We start from the raw sequence: 20,793 nt of genomic DNA, 5'->3' as shown, positions 1-20,793 counted from the left end.
TGTTAAATTATATGTATTATTATGTTTTACTCTGTATAGGCCTGTATGAGAGGTGATACATTACATTGGTTTGGGTGACAAGCCCATATTAAGAAAACAATATTTAAAAAAAAATATATATATATAGGAGAGCATTGGTTATATGAAGTAGTTGGTGTCAATTTATCTTTACGCCTAGTAGAGAGTTTTCAAAGGTTCAGTCCCACCACTGCCACCAATATGTGACAAATGGCAGGTCAGATCCCACCGTGCTGCCCCACATATGTGACAAACGACAGGTCAGATCCCACCTTGCTGTCACCAACAGGTGAAGACACCACTCTCAGCCTCACCCTGCACAGAGATTTTCCACCTCGGGGATCACAATCTAAGGCCAGCAGACTGAGAGCAATCATTATTGCGGTTGTTTTTCTCCACTGTTAACCATTTACACGCACAAATAAAAGCTGCCTCCATGTGTTTTAACAGAAACACATAGTGTTCCCAGCAAATGCTGTGACAATTCTAACTTTAAGCAATGTCTGTAATGCTCACTTTTGGATACTTTTGACTTTCTGTGGAAGCACACATGTGTTCAGGTCTGGGGAGCTATTGTAAGGCTTGAAGAGTTCTGTAAGAAGATGTAGTATGGGAATAGAACCATAACTGTTTTCCTGCAGTTCTTAATAATTCACTATAAATACCTTTTTAAGATGCTTTTTGTAGTGGTCATGTGACCACCATCTCTCCCTTTACCTTCGTGTATAGTGGTATCTATGGGTGATATTACTTCTTTTAGTAAAGTTAGCGGGCTCAGAACTTCTAGCCAGGGGCTTGCTGACCGGGGTGTTTACACCCCCTTCCTGTTCAGGCCATTTTTCAGCATTCAGCGCTGTGGTACTTTCACTGATGTTTATTCTGTCATGCAATGCTGTACTGAAATGAATTTAATACCATTTTTTGGGGACAGATAGAGCTTTCTTTTGGTTGTATTTAATCACCATAGGGGTTTTAATTTTTTACTATATCACAAAAAAAGTACAGAATATAAAAAAAAAATGGTTTTCCCTTTATTATTTTAGGAAACATTTATTTTTACCCAATTTTTTGGTAAAATATAAAAGGTGGGGTCACGTCGGCTAAACAGACACCAAACATGCCAAGCCATAAAATTGCGCACACCCGCGAAATCGCAAAAATCCACCATAGGCAGAATTGACCACAGGTGACGCTTTAAATGATTTTACCGCTCATCAGTTTAGTGTTATCATTGATTAATGGCCCTAAAATTATTGCTCTGCGACGTTCACGGCGATATGTAATACGTGCTGCATAATTGGAGCAATCGTCGTTTTTGCGTGTAGGCGCATCTAGCGCATTTTTGCGCATCTATGTGGGGGTGGGGGGACTTTAAAAAAAATTTGTGGGTTTTTTTTTTTTTGTGTGTGTAAGAAGTACCCTATGTAATAACAAATTACAGTTACAGGTCCCCTTTATGGAGACATCAGGGGTCTCTAAGACCCCTAATGTCACCTAGGGACCCCCAGATAAGCTGATGAAGCACAGATCTGCTTCATCAGCTTCTCTCCGGTTTCTGTGCCGGAGAGTGACAGAGGAATGCGGAAGTGATGTAATATACATCACTTCCTGCATTCAGAGACTGGGAGGAGAGCAGAGGGAGATCAGGTACTGAACTCCCTCTGTTCTCAGTGCACAGAGCCACATCGCCCGGGATGGATGGACGCCCGGGATCGCGGGGACGGCGGCAGGGACAGCGAGCAGAGGTAAGGAGGGGGCACACCCTCATCATACAATGCATCATACAAGCAATCGGGCGACTTTACAGACGCCGGACCGCTTGTATGTAAACGGCCATCGTTGGCCATTAAAAATCCAGGCGGTTTCTCACTTGTGTGCATGCCCACCCGCATCCAGGAGACTCCCGTCCGGCAGTCTTTCAACGTTCGGTGGACGGGAGGTGGTTAAAGAGGACCTTTACCCATATTTTTTAAATAACAAAGACACCTTTAGAAATGTTTAGTAATGACAGTCTACAAACAGAACAAAAAAGTCTACAAACAGATACTTCAAGATAATTGCCAGCTTTTTGTTCTTTGCATACCTTATTTCTATTTTCTTTCCCAGTCTTCTGACTGTGATCATTTTAACTAAGGGCAGGTTATTAGATCTCTAATTACTTCCTGGATTTCTGGCACACGTGATTAGGACATGTAACCATGCACCATCTTAGGGGAGGAAAATGCCTTTCCCTGAGATCCCATGAGATCACAGGTGTGATTTCCCAGCAATGCTCTGCTGATGTAACCTTCCCAGGATGCAATGCTTGGGCACATTACATCATTTGTGCCAAAGTGGTCCAGGGAGTGGGAAAAAAAATTGTAAGTAAAATAGAAATATGTTTGTTTAGCTAATGCATGTAAGATGATTTCATATCAACATGCAGAGCTGTATGCGGATGTGATTTTTACTCAAAGGGGGTAAAGGTCCAATTTAAGTAACCTTAAATTGCATGAAGTGAGTTGTGCAGATCAATGCACACTTTGATAACACTTTGTGAAAACCTTGAATTTGCAAAGGGAGCTTCATGTTAACCTCTTGCCGTCCGCCCGTAGTAAAAAAACGGACGGACGGCAATGCTGCATCTGCGGGTTGCCGTCTCCAGACGGCAATTTTTTTCTGCTCGCGCGCGCCCACTAGCGGGCACGCACGGGCAGAAAAGACCCGACCAGTGCACATACCCGTTACCGGGTGTTACACATATAGGCAATCAGCGGGCCCATAGCCCGCCGATCGCCTATATGTGCTCGTTCGCGGCAACCCCCCGCTCCTAGAGTTCAAACAAAGTCACTGGCGCCAAAGTTCATTTTTAAAGGGTAGATACACTGCGACTCTTCACAGGAGGGCAGCACTTTAGACAGTCAGGGTGTCTGAAGCTCTAGCACATAGAAAACATAAAAAACAGTGCACCTCTCTAGTGTAAAAAGCATTATTAAGTGGAGATTAAAAGCAAGAACGTACTCACAAACAGCCAATGTAAACATGCCTGTAGCAACAGAGGAATATCTGCGATGTGAAAGAAGTCCAATGCCAGTCACAGCAGGAACATGCAGCCTGGAGCAAACATCCTACTACTGGCAAGCCAAACAAGGTAACGCGTTTCTGGGGCGACGCCCCCTTCATCAGGCCTGAGGAGCACTGTTTTTTATGTTTTCTGGGTGCTTTGCAATACAATGTTGTAGATCTAACGCAGAATGTACAAAAAGATTGCACAGAGTGTGATTATCATTACAAAGTGCCACTTTGTAATGTTTTATCCCAAGAACTAAAGTTGCCATTTCTCTTCTGTTAAGCTTACTGCTATTTCCAGAAACGATTTGAACCTTGGAGTATGTCCTAGTGCTGCTCCCGCCATCTTCCCTTTTATCATTGGGGTGCTAGAGTCACTAGAATGTCGTTTAATATGGGTGTCACATCTACCATTTGCTTTCTTTCTCATTTATGTGCTTGCCATTTATTAGAATTTCCTTGAGATGTGTCAGTGAAATGCTTGTAACAGACTGAAAGGATCCACAGAACAAATTAATTAGCTAGCTGTTAAAACAGCAATACAGTATGTGCTAAAAATTATACTATATAATTAATTCTATGTGCTGCAAACCTGTGTTTTGTAAACAATAAATGTTATAACAGCAATTCACCACCATCTAGGATGCTTATATACACTGTAACAATGTGTAATATATAACTGGAGTTTTGTGATTTTGTGTACAGAAACACTCAGAGCTTATTCACACCTATACATTTTCCCCAGATACATTTTTACATTTAAATGAATGGAAATGCAGCAAAACACACATCAAGGCATGTTGATGGGCTTTATCTTTTATTGCTGTACATTATTAATACATGTTGCAATGCACTTTGTATTAAATGTTAACATGTGTCCTAACACACATGAACACAGGTTGATGCATGTGGTTATGTATTGCCATACATTGACATGACCCCTAATCGCCATGCAAGGGTAATAACCTCTAAGGACAAAGGCCTTTTTTTTTTGCTAACGTATTATAATCCACATTTTAGGCCAGAAAATTACTTAAAACCCCCCAAATATTATATATTTTCTGAATGCCAAGACCATGTAGAGTACAATTTTTATGTTGCACGAGATTAGCGCAACTTATTATCAAACCCCACAATTTAGTGAAAAATGCACTTAAGTTAAATTTAGTGCCCCAAAACACAATATAAAAGATATCCAACATGCCCAGGTTAAAAATCGTGTGCATCCATGAAACTGCGCCAAAATTCAGTAACCTTAAAAAGTCCATAGATGATGCTTTAAAAGCACTTGCAGGTCATCAGTTTAGAGATGCATGTAAATATTGGCCTTAGAATTATTGCTCTCACTCTGACATGTGCGGCGATTCCCAACATGTGTAGCACAATTGTCATTTTCGTATGTGGGCGCACCCGACACGTGTTAATCGGAAGATGCACATGCTCGCGGGGGACTTTAAAAAAAGTTTCTATTAATTTTACATTTATTTAATGTTATTTTTAAAACTTTTTTTTTAAACATTACTTTAATTGCTATCCCAATCCCATATGAGAGCATTTTGGCACTGACAGGTCCTCTTTAAGGTGATACTGGGGGTCCAAAAGACCCCTAGTGTCACCTTTCCACTTTAAATAAGCGATTGAAGTGCAGATCGCACATTAATAGCTTATTGCTTGGTTTCCGGAGTCAAACAATGACAGCTATGGGACAGGAAGTGATGTAATCAGCGTTGCTCCTGGTCCCATAGTACGAGGAAGAGATTGGTGAACAGAAGAACACGGCAGGGTTGTCGGGAAGGGGGGAGCAGCCACTTTACCGGCTCGATGGGACAACGATGGGACAGGAAGTGATCAGCGTTGCTCCTGTTCCCATAGTGCGGGGAAGAGGTCGGTGAACAGAAGACCATGGCGGGGGTGTCTGGTGGGGGAGCGGTCACTTTAAAAATATGAACAGAGTCCCGGCGGCTGTTTAACTTCTTGAGGACCGTTGATGGAATTAACCCACTACGGGTCGTACACGGATTAATCCACCCTAAAGTAATTGATTGAGCTGGTAGTGTTTTTTTTTTAGCTATTTATTTTTTTACTAGGGATGAGGTTCAGGTTCACCCATTACCATGCGTTACCATAATGTACTGCATGTCCTTTGAATTATGCTCAGCAGGCTTAATAAGTCCAATAAGGGGGCTTTTGAATAAGCCAGCCCCCTCACTATTCAAAGGGGCATAACAGCCCCCAGAAAAGAAACAAAATGAAACAATTTTTTTGCGGGCACACAAGTCTAACATACAGCTTTAAGGCATCCTTTAAGCATGTTATCCAAAGGATTTGTGTATTTTTAAGGTTGTCATAGTAACCACATGAAAACCACTGCATTTTTTAAAAACTTTTTAGAATTGCCAGGAGTGCCTAGGTACCCTCACACACCAGGAAGTGCACTGCTATTTTTCAAGAGGAATCCCAGAGAAAATTAGATTTCACTTTTTACTCAAAGGGGTTAAAGGTCCACTTTAAATAACCTTAAATTGCATGAAATGAGTTGTGCAGATCAATGTACATTTTGAAAACTATGTGAAAACCTTGAATATGCAAAGAGAGCTTCATGTTAAATATGATCACCGGTATGCACTTACCAAAATGTAATGTGAAGACAAGCCTTAAAACTTAATTCAGTTTGCATGCAGTAAGGTAGGCCTTTGTAATACAATCTCAAAGTTCAAACAAAGTCATTGGCGCCAAAGTTCATTTTCAATGGGTAGATACACTGCGACTCTTCACTGGAGGGCAGCACTTTAGACAGTCAGTCAGGGTGTCTGAAGCTCTAGCACACAGAAAACATAAAAAACAGTGCGCCTCTCTAGTGTAAATAGCTTTATTAAGTGGAGATTAAAAGCAAGAATGTACTCACAAACAGCCAATGTAAACAAGCCTGTAGCAACAGAGGAATATCTGCGATGTGAAAGTGTCCAATGCCAGTCACAGCAGGAACATGCAGCCTGGAGCAAATATCCTACTACTGGCATGGCAAACAAGGTAACGGGTTTCTGGGGCGACGCCCCTGTCACGTTCCTCAATTGAGTGGAGGGTTTGGATCACAGCTGCGGAGCTCTTTAACCATGGCCTATGGGATCAGACAGACGGTTCCCTAATACACCAAGTGCGATGGGGAACCGTTCCACATCATGTATCGCGGCCGAGTGGGTGCTTAACCCACGACTATTATAGTAATTGTAGATTGATGTCTCTCAGCTGAGGGGGAGTGATGGGACTGTAGTCCCCTGAGACACACAGTGCAGTGATTAGCACTTTTAGTTAATTTAGAGGTAAGGGGAGTATCTGGATAGTTCCTACAAGTAGTATGGCTAGTGTGGTTAACAAGATGGTAGTGATATCTTATGGAGATAGATTTGCATAGATATTTACTGGAGGCAATATGGCATACATATGTAATGGAGGCAGAATTGCATACACCACTATGACAGTCAGACTAGTTACTCCTATCGCAAGTGATAGCGACTATCAACAGTTCAAGCAGAATCACAGCAAGGTTATTAGCAGCCAGCTATCGCTGCAACTGAGAACAGGAGGTTGGGGGAGAGCCCCTAGTACTTGCGGTTAGGAGATGGTGAGTAACTGTTGGGGAGTCCGTTTGGTGCTGCAATGGTGGAGAGTTGCGTTGTGGGAGAGGTGTAGTGTCCCAGAGTGTGGCCACGGGTGACAGATGATCCAGCAAGTAGCCTGGTTCGTTTTGAGTGCGGGCAGCTCTCTCTCGACGTTCCGCATTGACAGAACGCCGAGTGAGTGTTTCAGCTGTGGCTAAGTAGGGAAGCCGAGGTCAGGGGGCGGAGCCCGGCGTGACGTCACCGCTGAGACGGCGCGCCGCTGGAGATGACGGACGCGCCGGGTGAGTCTCTGACAGCCCCCTTCATCAGACCTGAGGAGCTCTGTTTTATTATGTTTTCTGTGTGCTTTGCAATACAATGTTGTAGATCTAACACAGAATGTACAAATAGATTGTACAGAGTGTGATTCTCCTAAGTGCCACTTTGTAATGTTTTATCCCATTTGAACCTCTCCGGGAGTCATGTCTGTGGCTGTGAGAATCTTGCAAAGCCTCATGGGATTCGTAGTTCCACCACAGCTGGAGGGCCGCAGTTTGTACATCCCTGCTCTAGTCTGTAACTAAGGGCCTTTTATAATTGAAAGGAAACTTCCTGTAATCAAAAGAAGGACACTTGTTGAATGCGTCCTTCTGAGACAGTTAACAAAAAGAAGTTCCATTCTCGCTGAGCTGTTAGATAACTAGATCTCACCCATAGTTCTAAGACATAAATCTCCTTCCATGGGGTATCTGAGAGATAAGAGAAGGAGATGAAAGAATATGGAAGAAAGGTAAAGAGAAAACACACCTGTTGTTACCTCATGTTGTGAAGAGAAGCTAGCAATTGTATCTGTCCACATTTCAAGTTGTGATAAAAGTCTGTAGATAACTAACAGAATGCTATGTTAGCCTATTGAGAAGAGCCTTTTAGTAAACAGTTTATACTGTTCACAGCAGTACGGAGTGGATGTCACTACAGTGACATCCGTGTCCGTACAGTTTTTTCTTTATATTGTGTTAGAAGAAAAAAATGCAATTACCGGACCCCTTGTCTGTCTATGGGGAATCGGATGTCAAACGGACATGTGCCCCTTTACATCAGATGACCCTCAATTAGGCAAAATCAGGTCCAGCAAAAGACTGTTCCGACTGTTGTTTTTTCATCATGTTTTTTCATGCTGAATTTTGGCTTTACTGGGACATTGACTGAGAAAATAATCAAATTGAAGGCAGCCAAGAAACCTGAACTTTAAGAAGAAAGTCATCAATTACAGATTATATATTTATCTCAGTGAAGCTTTTTATTGAAATGGTATGAATAAAACCCTGACCCTTATGGGCTTATTTAATAAAAGAGAAAACTGTAGTACCCATGACAACCAGGCAACTCTTCTTGTACTTCTATGGCCTCAGTAAGGTATAGTGTTCTTGGCTTCCATGGGTTACTGCACCTTTAACTTTCTTCCCTTGACAGCAAATGCATAATTTGCATAATAAATAATAAAATATTTAGATGTAATATCGCCTCTTTACATAAAAAGTTCTATAAAATACACCTCTTCTTAATATGTTATTGTTTGCCTCAAGAATTTGTATACTTAGGAGCCCCATTCACACTTTTTGTTGCACGATTTCTGAAGTGCAACAATGATTATGAGAAGAATCACATTATTCTCAATGGGTCTGTTGCTTGGGTCACCTGTCATGTGAAGCTTGAAAAAGTACAGAAGCTTTTTTGGGGGCAGAAATATGCATTTTTGGCCCCATAGACTTTTAACTGGAGCAAACAAAAATGCCTGAAAAACACAAGTTTGCACACTTTTTTTAGACACTTTCATTTAAAAGTCTATGGGGCCAAAAATGCATGATACTGCTCCTGCACTACAAGTTTCACATAAAAATGTGTTAACAAATGTGTGTATAAATGCATATAAAAGCCTCTAAATTGCATAGCTATGCTCATGCTTAGGTGTGAATGGGGCCTAAAGTTGAAACTCCAGGATGAGAAAGAAATGTCTAAATTTAAGAGTCTTGTGTATTCTTACTGGAATCTTAATGGTATTTGGTGCACACATAGTGGATTTAAATCCCCTCTGGCTGTTGAGGAATATATTTGAATAAAAGTTGTTGTGCCCAAAGTTCAGCTTTAAAGGAGAACTATGGGGTTAAGGCTTTTCCACATAGTTCTCCTTAGAGTAACGGGAGGACACAAACTAGCGTCCTCCCGTCACCCCAAGCTCAGTATACCGCGAGCTACAGCTCGCGGTATACTGAGACGCCACAGTATACCGCGAGCTGCTGCTCATGATATACTGAGATGCCGCAGCTGAAGCGGATCCCGACAATTATGTCTGGATCCGCCCAGCTGTGTGAGTGACAGCTGGCTCTGCCTATCTAGAGGCAGAGCCAGCTGTACCCGCCCCCTCCCCCGTTCGATCCGCCAGTCAGCATGGCAGAGGGCTGTGACAGGATCGAGAGGTGAGCGAACGCCGGTATGTGTTCGCTCACCTCCCGATCTACTGAGCCGATCTGTGACATTCTCATTGTCACAGGTCGGCTAGAACTATGAGGTGAGTGAAAAGCACTCACCTCATAGTTCTCCTTTAATGTGAAATATAAACATTATATCAGAGCATCATATTCATTTTAAGCATTGTCATTTCTTCACCTATACTATTTCTATGTTTAATAATTGTACGTTTTTTATTCTTTATTGTGCAGTTGATTGGTGACATCTTAAAATTATTTTTGTTAATGCTCCATGCACATCTTTATTTCTAAAGCTATATATGATTGGGTTTAGCATAGGAGTAATAATACCATACAGAACTGGAACAACCCTGTCTTGGTCAAGAGAATAGGTAGATGTAGGGCGTATGTATGTGAAGACACTTGTTCCGAAATAAAGTGTCACAACTGCCAAATGAGAGGCACAAGTTGAAAATGCTTTCAGTCTTCCTGAGGCTGTCTGGATTTTTAAAATTTCTCTAACAATAAAAATATATGATGTAAGCGTTAACAAACAGGACCCCATGATTACAGACCCTCCAGCAGTATACACCACAATTTCATTAATGGTTGTATCAGCACAGGACAAGGCCAGGAGTGGTGGGATATCACAGAAGAAGTGGTTTAAAACTCTAGATTTGCAGAACGGTAGCCGGAATGTGAAGACAGTATGGGCAAGAGAATTTAATAGAGCAAGTATCCAACATGTTGTAGTCATGATTGTACATATCTTCCAGCTCATTACTTTAGAATAAAGTAGGGGCATGCATATAGCCACATAGCGGTCGCCTGCCATAGCAACAAGTAGAATGCATTCAACTCCCCCAAAGGATATAAAAGAGTAGAGTTGGGCCACACAGCCAAAAAAGGAAATTTGTTTTACGTCCGATAAAAAGTCTGACAACAGCTTTGGGACTGTGGAGGTGGAGAAGCAAATATCTACAACTGAAAGATTTCGCAGGAAGAAGTACATTGGAGTATGAAGAGATGTAGACAATGTAATTGTGATGACCAACAGAGAATTTCCTAGAATTGTGAGAATATAAACTATCAAGAAGAACACAAATAGGATAACCTGACTCTTAGGATTATCAGTCAGTCCTAGCAATGTGAATTCATTAGGCCTTGTTGTCCTGTTTGCCATGTATCTGCGTAGTACCTGCTGAAAGGAAAAGCAATACATTAACTCTGTTGAAATACAAAAATAATCAATGCTTTTTTCTTCTTGTTCTTCTGGCACCTTGTACAGGAAAACACGCTATTACTGTTGTGTCCACACCTATCCAAGAAAGAAATGGGCAAAAAAATGTCACGACTAATGGAACATGTTATGGAGACAGGGATTTGTATGGCAGTTTGTTGTAGGCTTTACATATCATACACAAATATCTTTCCAACATCATGTTTTCAGGTCAGTGAAATCTGTGTAATAAATTTAATCATATCTAGTAAGTAAAACATGTTACATTTATTGTCATGAAGCATACCATATTAATCAGTGTACTAGATCTTTGGATTCTTACCTGCTGTGCTGTTCCATGTATTTATGTGCAGCATACAATGTAGAAGTACTACATTGCAGTACAGCTGGGACTTTTATAAAATTGTCAGCCCTCAATTAGGGAACTGCTTTACCCTAGTGAATAGTAAAGTTTTATGATGATATCATTGCTTTAGTTGATCATATTTTTTTATGATATGTTGACAACAGCCATTTTGTTTTATGACATATATTTTGTGTTCATTACTTGACATTACTGGTTACACATTTAATTGCTATTTTTTTGTGTTTCAGATTGATAGTGTGAGTATGTTTTATTTAGAATTCTTAATGTTTATCCTATATTATGTATAAAGTTGCTAAAAATATAGCTGAAAGGCAAAAAATCAAGGTAAATAACGTTGACGTCAATGGGAGCTGAAGTTTGATGAACGCTTGTGACCCCCTGGGGGAAGCCAGTCACTGCTGTATGGGACCTTTTGCAATGAAAATAAAGTACAGTGGAATGGGGCTCTTTTCAGAGGGGGTCTTTGAGAAAGACATGGAAAATGCAAAAATCATTTCAATTAAAGATTTAGGAGATGGTATAAAGCTGTGCATGGAGCTATGGAACCAGCACAGTTTTAAGAGACAGATTTAGTGAAAGTATACATTTTCCAGAGGCAAGATAGTTTGGCAGAAGCAACAACAATGATAAACATGGAGACACAAGGCATAGGCAGTTTTTTTCTACATAAATTAGAGCTTCATCCCTCAGAAATGGTGGTCTAAGATTGGCCAGCGACAGCATAGTTTATCAGCAGTGACATCAGGCTAGTCTTCCTCCTAAGTTTTTTTTGTTATTTAAAGTATGTGGGTTTGTTTTTTGGGTCTACAGTGTATTTAGGGTAGTTTAATTTTTACATTTAATGCTCTGTGTGCTTGTGTATCTTTTCTTTTAATATATATACATGTACTGTTATTTTTCTGATTGGGGGCCTGTGAGCATGTGTGTGTGTGTATAAGTGACAACATTGTCAAATCTTTTTTAACTGTATTTTGGGTAGTGGTGCAATACATGTGAAACAATATTGTCAATAAATTGTTTTTTATTTTATAAGTATCTCTGGTCAGAAGTAACTTATTTAGCTTGTGTACTATTCATGCACAAGTATCTTCCTTAATTATATGTTATATGGTTACAGACTGAGACTTATTTACTACTAAGGTGGCTATTAGAAACCACGATTCAAATGTTTTACAATCTATTTGGTTCCTCTGGGGAATTCTAAAATGTTCTTTGAGTATTTTAGCAGGCCATTATGTAGAGAGCAAGGAGAGGTCCTGTCCGGGGTTTATGTGTCACCCAGATTCCTCTCTTACACCTTCCGGAACCTATAGTAAGCCCCAGGTTTTACACTTTGCCTCAGTGGCAATTTAGTGCAGGTGAGGCAAACAGACAGAGCTCTGGAGCCTGGGGAGCAGACAGTTTCTATCTGCTGGAGCACAAGGTTGGTCATGGTGTTTTGCTGAAGCCTGACAAACAACAGGTTTGTACAGGTTGGTAGTCAGGACTATCGTATGTTTAGTTAGTGCTGGGACACGGCTAGGATTTTGTTTTTGAAGTGTTTACTTTATTTGAGCACTGTACAGCACTCTATATAGCCTGTGTGTTGCACCAACAAAATGTACCACTGTTTGAAGACAGGTAACTGGTCTGGTCTCTAAACCTTTCAGGAGTGCTCACCCCAGGGAGCAATTGCACCCGCTACCTATTCCCCAGCTCACATATGGTGGAGATTACGGGCAAGTAATAGCAAGAACCTGGTATTTAAAGGGCCAGTACCTGAAGTGACAGAAAATGGATGAAGTTATAAAACAGTTGGTGTAGGCTAATGCAGCACAGCAACAGGCTAATGCTACACAGCAGGACTTGTTAGATGCTCTGCAGCAGAAGACTCAGGTGCTGCACACACAGATGCAGCAGCAGATCAGTGCTGTACAGGAACAGACACAAATGTTTTGTGAAAAGCTAGCAGTTGCTGCTGAAGGAGATCGGAAGACGCTGACAGAGCTAGTGCAGAAGCTGGCACAGAGGTCTCCCGTACAAGCTGCAGATTCTTCTGACAACTCCTCACCCATCCATGTTAGTCGCTTCCTTTCCAAGATGACAGCAGATGATGATCCAGAGGCCTTCCTGTTAACATTTGAAAGAACTGCTGAGAGGGAAGCTTGGCCTAAGACACGTTGGGCAGGACTGGTGGCGCCCTTGCTAACTGGCGAATCACAGAAAGCATATTATGATTTGGAGTCTGCAGATGCCATGGATTATGACAAGGTCAAGCTGGAGATACTAGCATGGCGAGGTGTTACTTTGGTGGTGCGAGCACAGCGTGTTAACAACTGGTCCTACCAAACTGGAAAGGCTCCATGGTCACAGATGTTTCACCTCGTCCGAAAATGGCTGCAACCAGAGTCCCTATCGGGGCCACAGATCGTTGAGCGTGTAGTCATGGATCGCTTCTTAAGATCCTTACCTGTCATATTGCAAAAGTCGGTCGATCAGCTTGTGAAGATTGTTGAGAGGTATTTTGCAGCTGAGGACTTGAATGCCTCCCCTGTGAGCCCATGGACTTTCCGCCTAAAACCACGGTCTTCCTTGGCAACCGGTAAGACTGTTCCAGGGGAAGTGGGTGGTGAGCGTGGCAAGGAAGCAGGGGAAAAACTGATGATTTAAAGTTGGGAGGTTGGCATTCCAAAGCAGGAAAACTAGTGCCAGTCAGCAGACCTAACCTGAGGGATGTTAGATGTTTTCGTTGCCAGGAACTTGGACATGTAGCTGTGAACTGTCCATTGACTGATGAGCCTATGCAGTGTGACTTGTCTTTCAAGGAAAGACGGCAGTCTTTGTTTGCCACTATTTCATGCACCGCAGTGCCAGTGAAGGGAAATCCCATGTATGCAATAACTGTGAATGATAAGCATGTTACTGTCAGGGATACCGGCATAGGTGACCCCACACCTGTGCAGGTACCCACACAGGCAGACCAAACCGGACAGGGCAGAATGTATTATATACGGTTTAATAAACAGCAACACTAACATTTCTGGAATCACTCACGAGGGTGCGTCACATAAAATTTGTATGTTTGCAGATGACGCGCTAATCTTTAACAAACCCCCTAGTGTCTCTACCCAATCTTACGAAACTTATTACAGAATTTTCCTCTATTTCGGGACTGCACATCAATGATACCAAATCTTTAGTCCTAAACATATCCCTACCCACCACCCAAGTGACGTCCTTGCAACATTCATATAACTACACCTGGTGCACCTCCCACCTCCCATATCTGGGTATTAAACTAACCCCATCCTACCAATTATTTTATAAGGCGAACTACCCACAAATGGTGACTAAATTGTTTCAATTGTTAAGAACCTGGGCTAATTATCGCCTTTCCTGGTTGGGAAGGATTGCGGCCGTCAAGATGACCCTCCTGCCTAAAATGCTCTACTTGTTTAGAGTCTTACCGGTGGGAGTTCCAGCCCCCACACTGCATAGACTGCAGTCACGCATTTTTGCCTTTATATGGGGAGACAAGAGACCAAGAATTCCCCGTCGTACGCTTTACCTTCCAAAATCCCAAGGGGGACTGGCAGTCCCGAACTTACTCAAATACTACCAAGCGGCACAAATAGGCCAACTCTCTAAATGTCATGCAAACTATGAAACCCCGGCTTGGGTGGCCCTAGAGAATGCGTTGACGCACCCATCGACGGTTGCCAACCTTGTTTGGCTTCCCCCCAGACATCGACCCCCTATCTCTAATCCTGTCACTTCTAATTCTATTAAAATATGGGACTCAGTAAAAAAGGCATATGGACTAATGTCACCACATAAACCCCTCATGTCCATACTGAACAACCCTTCCTTCCCTCCAGCTCTACACAGTCCCGTTAGCTTCAAGGAATGGTCCTTACGTAATCTCACCTATTTTTGCCAGTTGCAATCCTCCTCAGGAATTAAAGCATTCCCGTACTTGCAGGAACACTACCAGTTACCCAACAAGGAACTGTTTCGCTACCTCCAGATCAAACGCTTTATTGCAGGACACACCAACAATCAGGACAGGCCACCACACCTTCGCCTTTCGAAAGAGTTTGTAGGGACAATCCCCATCTATCTCCCTTCTTTATACATCTCTCCTGTCTCTACTGGAGGACCCTCCCCCATCCTACGTGTCTAAATGGAATATCGACCTAGGGGATGTCATGGATGAAGATTCCTGGCACCAGGCGTGGCAGAACACCAAATCCAGCTCGCGGTGTGCAAGTATGTTAGAGATAATGTACAAGGTCCTCATGCGTTGGTACTTGGTGCCAGCCAGAGTGGCCACGTACAATTCCCAATGCTCACCAAACTGTTTCCGAGGATGCCCGGAGTCGGGTACGTTTATACACATATGGTGGAGATGCCCAATAGTCTCCGGCTTCTGGGATGAAGTTTTCGCCCTTATGAACTCGCTGGTCTCAGAGACAATGACTAAAGATCCAATTTTTGCCCTACTTAATTGTAAACCAGAAAATCTCCCCCACAAGAGCTTTAAGCTCTTCCTCCACATCCTCTCATCCGCCAAGAGAGAGATTGCACTTAATTGGCTCACAAAATATCTTCATGTCTCGCATGTTATCACACATATTCATTGGATCATGGCCCAAGAAAAACGTACAGCACAACTAGAGAACAATATGCGCAAATTTGATTCTATTTGGTCCCCATGGATCGACAAATTTTTTGACTCACCTGTCTCCCGTCGACTATGCCACGTGTGATGTTATGGTTATAGCCTTACCATGAGTGCTTCTTCCACTTAGTGTTACGGTCCAGAATCCTATTCCTCTTCCTCCTTTTTCTTTCTTTCTCCCTGTGTTCCTTAAATGTTGAATTGTTGTCCTGTGTCTCCCCGTGTCATGTATGTCTTGTGATTGCTCGTTCCACATATCTGCCGCACGAACATCCTGATTTATTTGACTGCCTATGCTCTCCGAAACGGTGCACTGCATTTAAGCCAACTGTCACAATACCATCTGTGATCCTTGCACGGCAGTACCCTTTAAGGCTCTTCTTATATGGCATATTGGTTGAAATTGTAGTATAGCAGTTGGGTCTTGCACAAGGGCGATACCCAAGAAACGACCGTGGGCTTCTCCACTGATGTGATACTTCCTATGCAATATGTGTTATGTTGTATATATATGACCTGGTTGTAACAGGCATCGGTTGATATTGTAACTTGTCTTTGACTGTTGGTACTGTAAATCTGAATAAAAACTATTTGAGAAAAAAAAAACAGCAACACTAAACAACAACCAAAAGCAAATACAAATAAGTAACATCAACAAGACTACAAGCAGGTAATGGCAACAGGAGGACAAGCAGGTAATGGCAACAGGAGGAAAGGCAGGTAATGGCAACAGGAGGTATCTAGAGCTGCAAATGGGTAACCAGCCTCGGGACACACAAACAGGGTTCAGGACTGGTAACAGGACTCTGGACGGAAAGCAGGGTTCACCGGAAATGGCGACAGAACTGGGGACTCAGGATTCACAGGAAACAATCAGGGTTCAAGTTTCAGGACTGGGATCAGGACTCACAGGAAACAATACTGAGCCATCGTCCTGACTGCAGGGAGAGTTTAAATACCCTCCCAGGAAGCCCCAGGTGATGGCTAAGTGCTGGGAGACACCCGCAGGTGAGCACTGGAACTGCAGTGCTAGCTCCAGTGCCACCTGGAGGCGCTCTGGATCCTAACAGTTACTGCTTTGCTGGACTCCGGAAGTTTAGTAACTCTGATTAAGGCTGAATTGATAGGCCCTGTGAACTTCCAGGCTAAAAAGGTTGCTGTAGTGTGTGTACATGGTGATACTCGGGAGTATCCTATAGCAACTGTGAAGTTTGGAACCGCACGGGGTAATCTGAGGCACTTGGTTGGGGTTGTGCCTCATTTGGTGCATGATGTAATTATTGGGAGAGACTTCCCTAAATTTTGGGGACTCTGGGGACACCCAGACTGTGCCACAGTTTCTAAACCAGTGACTGAATCAGACGAAATGAGTGCTGCGGAGAAGTTTTATTTAAAGGATTCCTCTTGGGGGTCCCCAGACTTTCCCTTCTCTGTTTTGGCAGGAGAATTGTCTGATGAAGGCCTTATAGCCAATGAGGATAGACCGCCCTCTGCTGAAGCTGAGTCTTCTCTAGAGTTTGCAGATCTTAACACTCATAGAGAGAACTTTGGTAGTGAGCAGAGGAAAGACCCTACTCTTGTGAGGGCCTGGGAAAATGTTATGATGATTAATGGGGAACCTGTTGAACCAGGGAATAATCTCTCTTTTCCTTATTTAATTAGTACTGATGACATGCTATATCGTGTGTATAAAAAGAACGATGAAATTATTGAGCAGCGGAAAGACCCTACTCTTGTGAGGGCCTGGGAAAATGTTATGATTAATGGGGAACCTGTTGAACCTGGGAGTAGGCTCTCTTTTCCTTATTTAATTAGTACTGATGACATGCTATATCGTGTGTATAAAAAGAACGATTAAATTATTGAGCAATTAGTGGTCCCCAAGCCGTACAAAAAGGTGGCATTGGAGCTTGCCCATGGACACTTATTGGGGGGTCATTTGGGTACCAAGAAAACGACTGAAAGGGTTTTACAGAGGTTTTACTTTGCTGGGGTACAAAAAGACATTGAAAACTATTGCAAATCTTGTCCGGTTTGTCAAATGTCTGCACCCCACCTCATTTTCCGATTCCCTTAGTACCCTTGCCAATAATCGAAGTGCCTTTTGAGAGAATTGCTATGGACCTTGTGGGCCCACTTCCGAAGTCTGCCCGAGGGCCTCAGTATATCCTGGTCATTATGGATTACGCTACCCATTACCCTGAAGCAATTCCCCTACGCCAGACATCAGCCAAGAATATAGCGAAAGAATTGCTACAGGTGTTTAGCCGGGTCGGGGTCCCTAAGGACCTTCTGACAGAACAAGGCACCACATTTATGTCATGGGTGACAAAAGAATTGTGCAAGTTGTTTAAGGTGACGCATTTGTGAACCTCTGTATATCATCCTCAGACTGACGGCTTAGTAGAGCGATTTAATAAAACCTTAAAGAGCATGCTGAAAAAGGTTGTTGACAAGGATGGGAAAAAATTGGACTATTTGCTTCCATACCTGATGTTTGCCATCAGAGAAGTTCCTCAGTCCTCTACAGGGTACTAAGGTACCCTGTAGGGTCTTGCGATGGTTGCAAAAGTGTATGGCCACCTTAGGGCAAGTGTACATTAGCTTAGTTAACAGGATTTGTGTTGGCTATTACAACATGATTGTTTTTTGTTGTAGTTGCTGTCAATGTGCTTTCTACAGTATTCTGAAAGCAGAGTCATGTAGTTAGAAAGTGAATGCGATCTATTGTTAGTGGCAATCTATTCAAGCTGACCCCTAACAATACATCCTAGTGACACAACACAAATGTAAAGGACTTCAAGTAGTTAACATTAGGTGAGGAGCTATAGTCGTGTCTTTTTAGCTCAGAGTTGCATGAAACCACATACATGCGTGCACAATTGGTTCTGTCAGACTGCTGTATGTCCAGCCAGTGGTGGACCTAAGGAACAAAGGGCCCTGGTGCAAGATTTTAATTTGGCCCCCCTTCCTGCTTCCAAGAGGGAGGTGGGAGTGGATTTCACTGGCTCTGCACCAGTCTCTGCACCAAAGGAGCTTACACTCTAATGCTCCCCCGCAGTCTCACACTATTATACATTTATATAGCTCTGGCATATACTGCAGTGCTGATCCGAGAATACTGAGCCAGTCACATTCGTTTTTCTACAGAGGAGCTTACATTCTAATGCAGAATGGCACCGACTGTAGGGGGACTACAAATCCCAGCAATACATTATTCAGCAATGCAGAACAGTATGATGAATTGTATTAGGACTTTTCAATGCTCTGGACTTGGTAACGCACTAGACTCTGGACTTGGTAACACACTGGACTCTGGACTCAATAATGCACTGGACTCAGGACTCAGTAACGCACTGTACTCTGGACTTAGTAACGCACTAGACTTAGTAACTCACTGGACTCTGGACCCACCTGAGACGCCACACAGCCCATCCGAGATCCTGCAGAGCCCACCTGAGACCCTGCACATACCCGAGATCCCACACAGCCCACCTGAGCGTGACCCTGCATAGCCCACCTGAGACCCCGTACAGCCCACCTGAGACTCTCTATGATGGGCTCTGCAGGGTTTCAGATGGGCTGGTCGGGGTCCCTTTCCCTGTACATGGAGCTTACCTGTAAGCCCCAAGCCGCCGCTGTTGGACCCCAGCCTCCTCCACCTCTGCTGCTGGACCAGAGACCAAATTTTTTTTTTAAACACTATAGGAATGCATAGCTAGATTCCTATTGGCTATTTCACTTTGCAATAGCCAATAGCAAACTAGCTATTGCAACCGCCCTCTGCTGCTATCAATCACCAGAGGGGGACCTGATGGAGAACTGCAGGTCCCCCTCTGCTAATTAACAGCAGCAGTGGGCGGGTGCAATAGCTGGTTTGCTATTGGCTATTGCAAATTGAAATAGCCAATAGGAATCTAGCTATGCATTCCTATGGTGATTTTTTTTTAATTCTTGCGGCAGCCAAAGGCTCCGATGTCAGAAGAAAAAAAGCCGTATTAGACTCCCAGAGCGTCCAGGAGAGTAATGACATATGGCGTCCCTGGTTAGCAGGTAACCAGGAACACCATCTGTCATACACACTGAGAACACGGAGAGGCTGCTGTGATATCATAGCGTTTCGGCTCAGTCGAGCCGAGGCATATGCCTTCGGCTCGACCGAGCCGCTCGGCCACCTTCGGGAGCTGTACGGGCTATAGTGAATAGCCCGTACAGCAGCCCTTCGGTTCTACTAACTGAAGGGGTCCTGGGGTCGAAGCTAGCTGAAGGATCAGCCAAAGCTACAGCTACATCCTTCAGCAGCTTAGTGAATAGACCCCTTAATGTTATTTTTAAAACTGTTTTTTTACATTACTTTAATTGCTATCCCATAGGGGCGCTTACAAGCCCCCCATATGATAGATTTTTGGCAGTGACAGGTCCTCTTTAAGGTGATACTGCAGGTCCAAAAGATCACCTTTCTACTTTAAATAAGCTACTCAAGTGCAGATCGCACATGAATAGCTTATTGCTTGGTTTCAGGAGTCAAACAATGACAGCTATGGGACAGGAAGTGATGTAATCAGCGTTGCTCCTGGTCCCATAGTACGAGGAAGAGATTGGTGAACAGAAGAACACGGCAGGGTTGTCGGGGTGGGGGAGCAGCCACTTTACCGGCTCGTGGAAGCGATCTGGCGACAGCTGAGTCACCAGAATTGCTTCAAAGGTAAAGCCAACCGCCGGCTCTGCAAAAAGCCGCTGGGAGTCTGTTTAACTTCTTGAGGACCCATGACAGAATTAACCCATCATGGGTCATCAACTGGATAATCCACCCTAAAGTTATTGAGCCTGTAGTGAAAATTGTGACATTTATGTGCTATTTTTTTTTACTAGGGATGAGGTTCAGGTTCACCCATTACCATGTGTTACCATAATGTACTGCATGCCCTTTGAATTATGGTCAGCAGGCTTAATAGGTCCAATAAGGGGGCTTTTGAATAAGCCAGCCCCTCACTATAAAAAGGGGGCAGAGCAGCCATTGTGTCAGTGAATTGGAAGCTGCCGTAAGGAAAGCATAGGGGATTTAGGGGATTGTATTTTGGGGTTTTCATTTATTTTGTGTTTTTTTATTTTATGTTGATAGAGCCTTTTTTAGGTTTGGGGTGCTTAAAGCACAGCATTCACTTGTCATTGACCATCTATTCTTTAAGCAGCCTTTTATTCACAGTAGACTGCTGTATTATATGAAAGGAAAAACTAAGAACAAAAACTGTGTGCACCTAAACCCCCTCACATTATATTAAATTTAACGCACCTCCCTATCCCCATAAATAAAATAAACCTTAGGCGTAATGTACACCAGTTAGACCTATTATTCATGATTAAAGCTATTCTGCTGTTGACCAATTTTACTT

The 20,793-nt window shown here is 43.0% G+C and overlaps 1 protein-coding gene across 1 annotated transcript; it reads right to left on the bottom strand.

Annotated features, from left to right (window-relative positions):
• Positions 1 to 9,374: 9,374 nt before the first annotated feature.
• On the bottom strand, positions 9,375 to 10,316 carry LOC108788564 (olfactory receptor 5V1-like). Its single transcript, XM_018558359.1, has one exon. It carries the CDS (start codon positions 10,314 to 10,316, stop codon positions 9,375 to 9,377), a length of 942 nt encoding a protein of 313 aa, XP_018413861.1.
• Between the last annotated feature and the right edge of the window lie 10,477 nt (positions 10,317 to 20,793).

The sequence above is a fragment of the Nanorana parkeri genome, unplaced genomic scaffold, assembly GCF_000935625.1.
Source record: "Nanorana parkeri isolate BGI_ZX_2015 unplaced genomic scaffold, ASM93562v1 scaffold15, whole genome shotgun sequence".
NCBI classification, from domain to species: domain Eukaryota; kingdom Metazoa; phylum Chordata; class Amphibia; order Anura; family Dicroglossidae; genus Nanorana; species Nanorana parkeri.
Note: the sequence above shows the minus strand (reverse complement) of the source record. Positions and strands in the feature narration are given on the sequence as shown.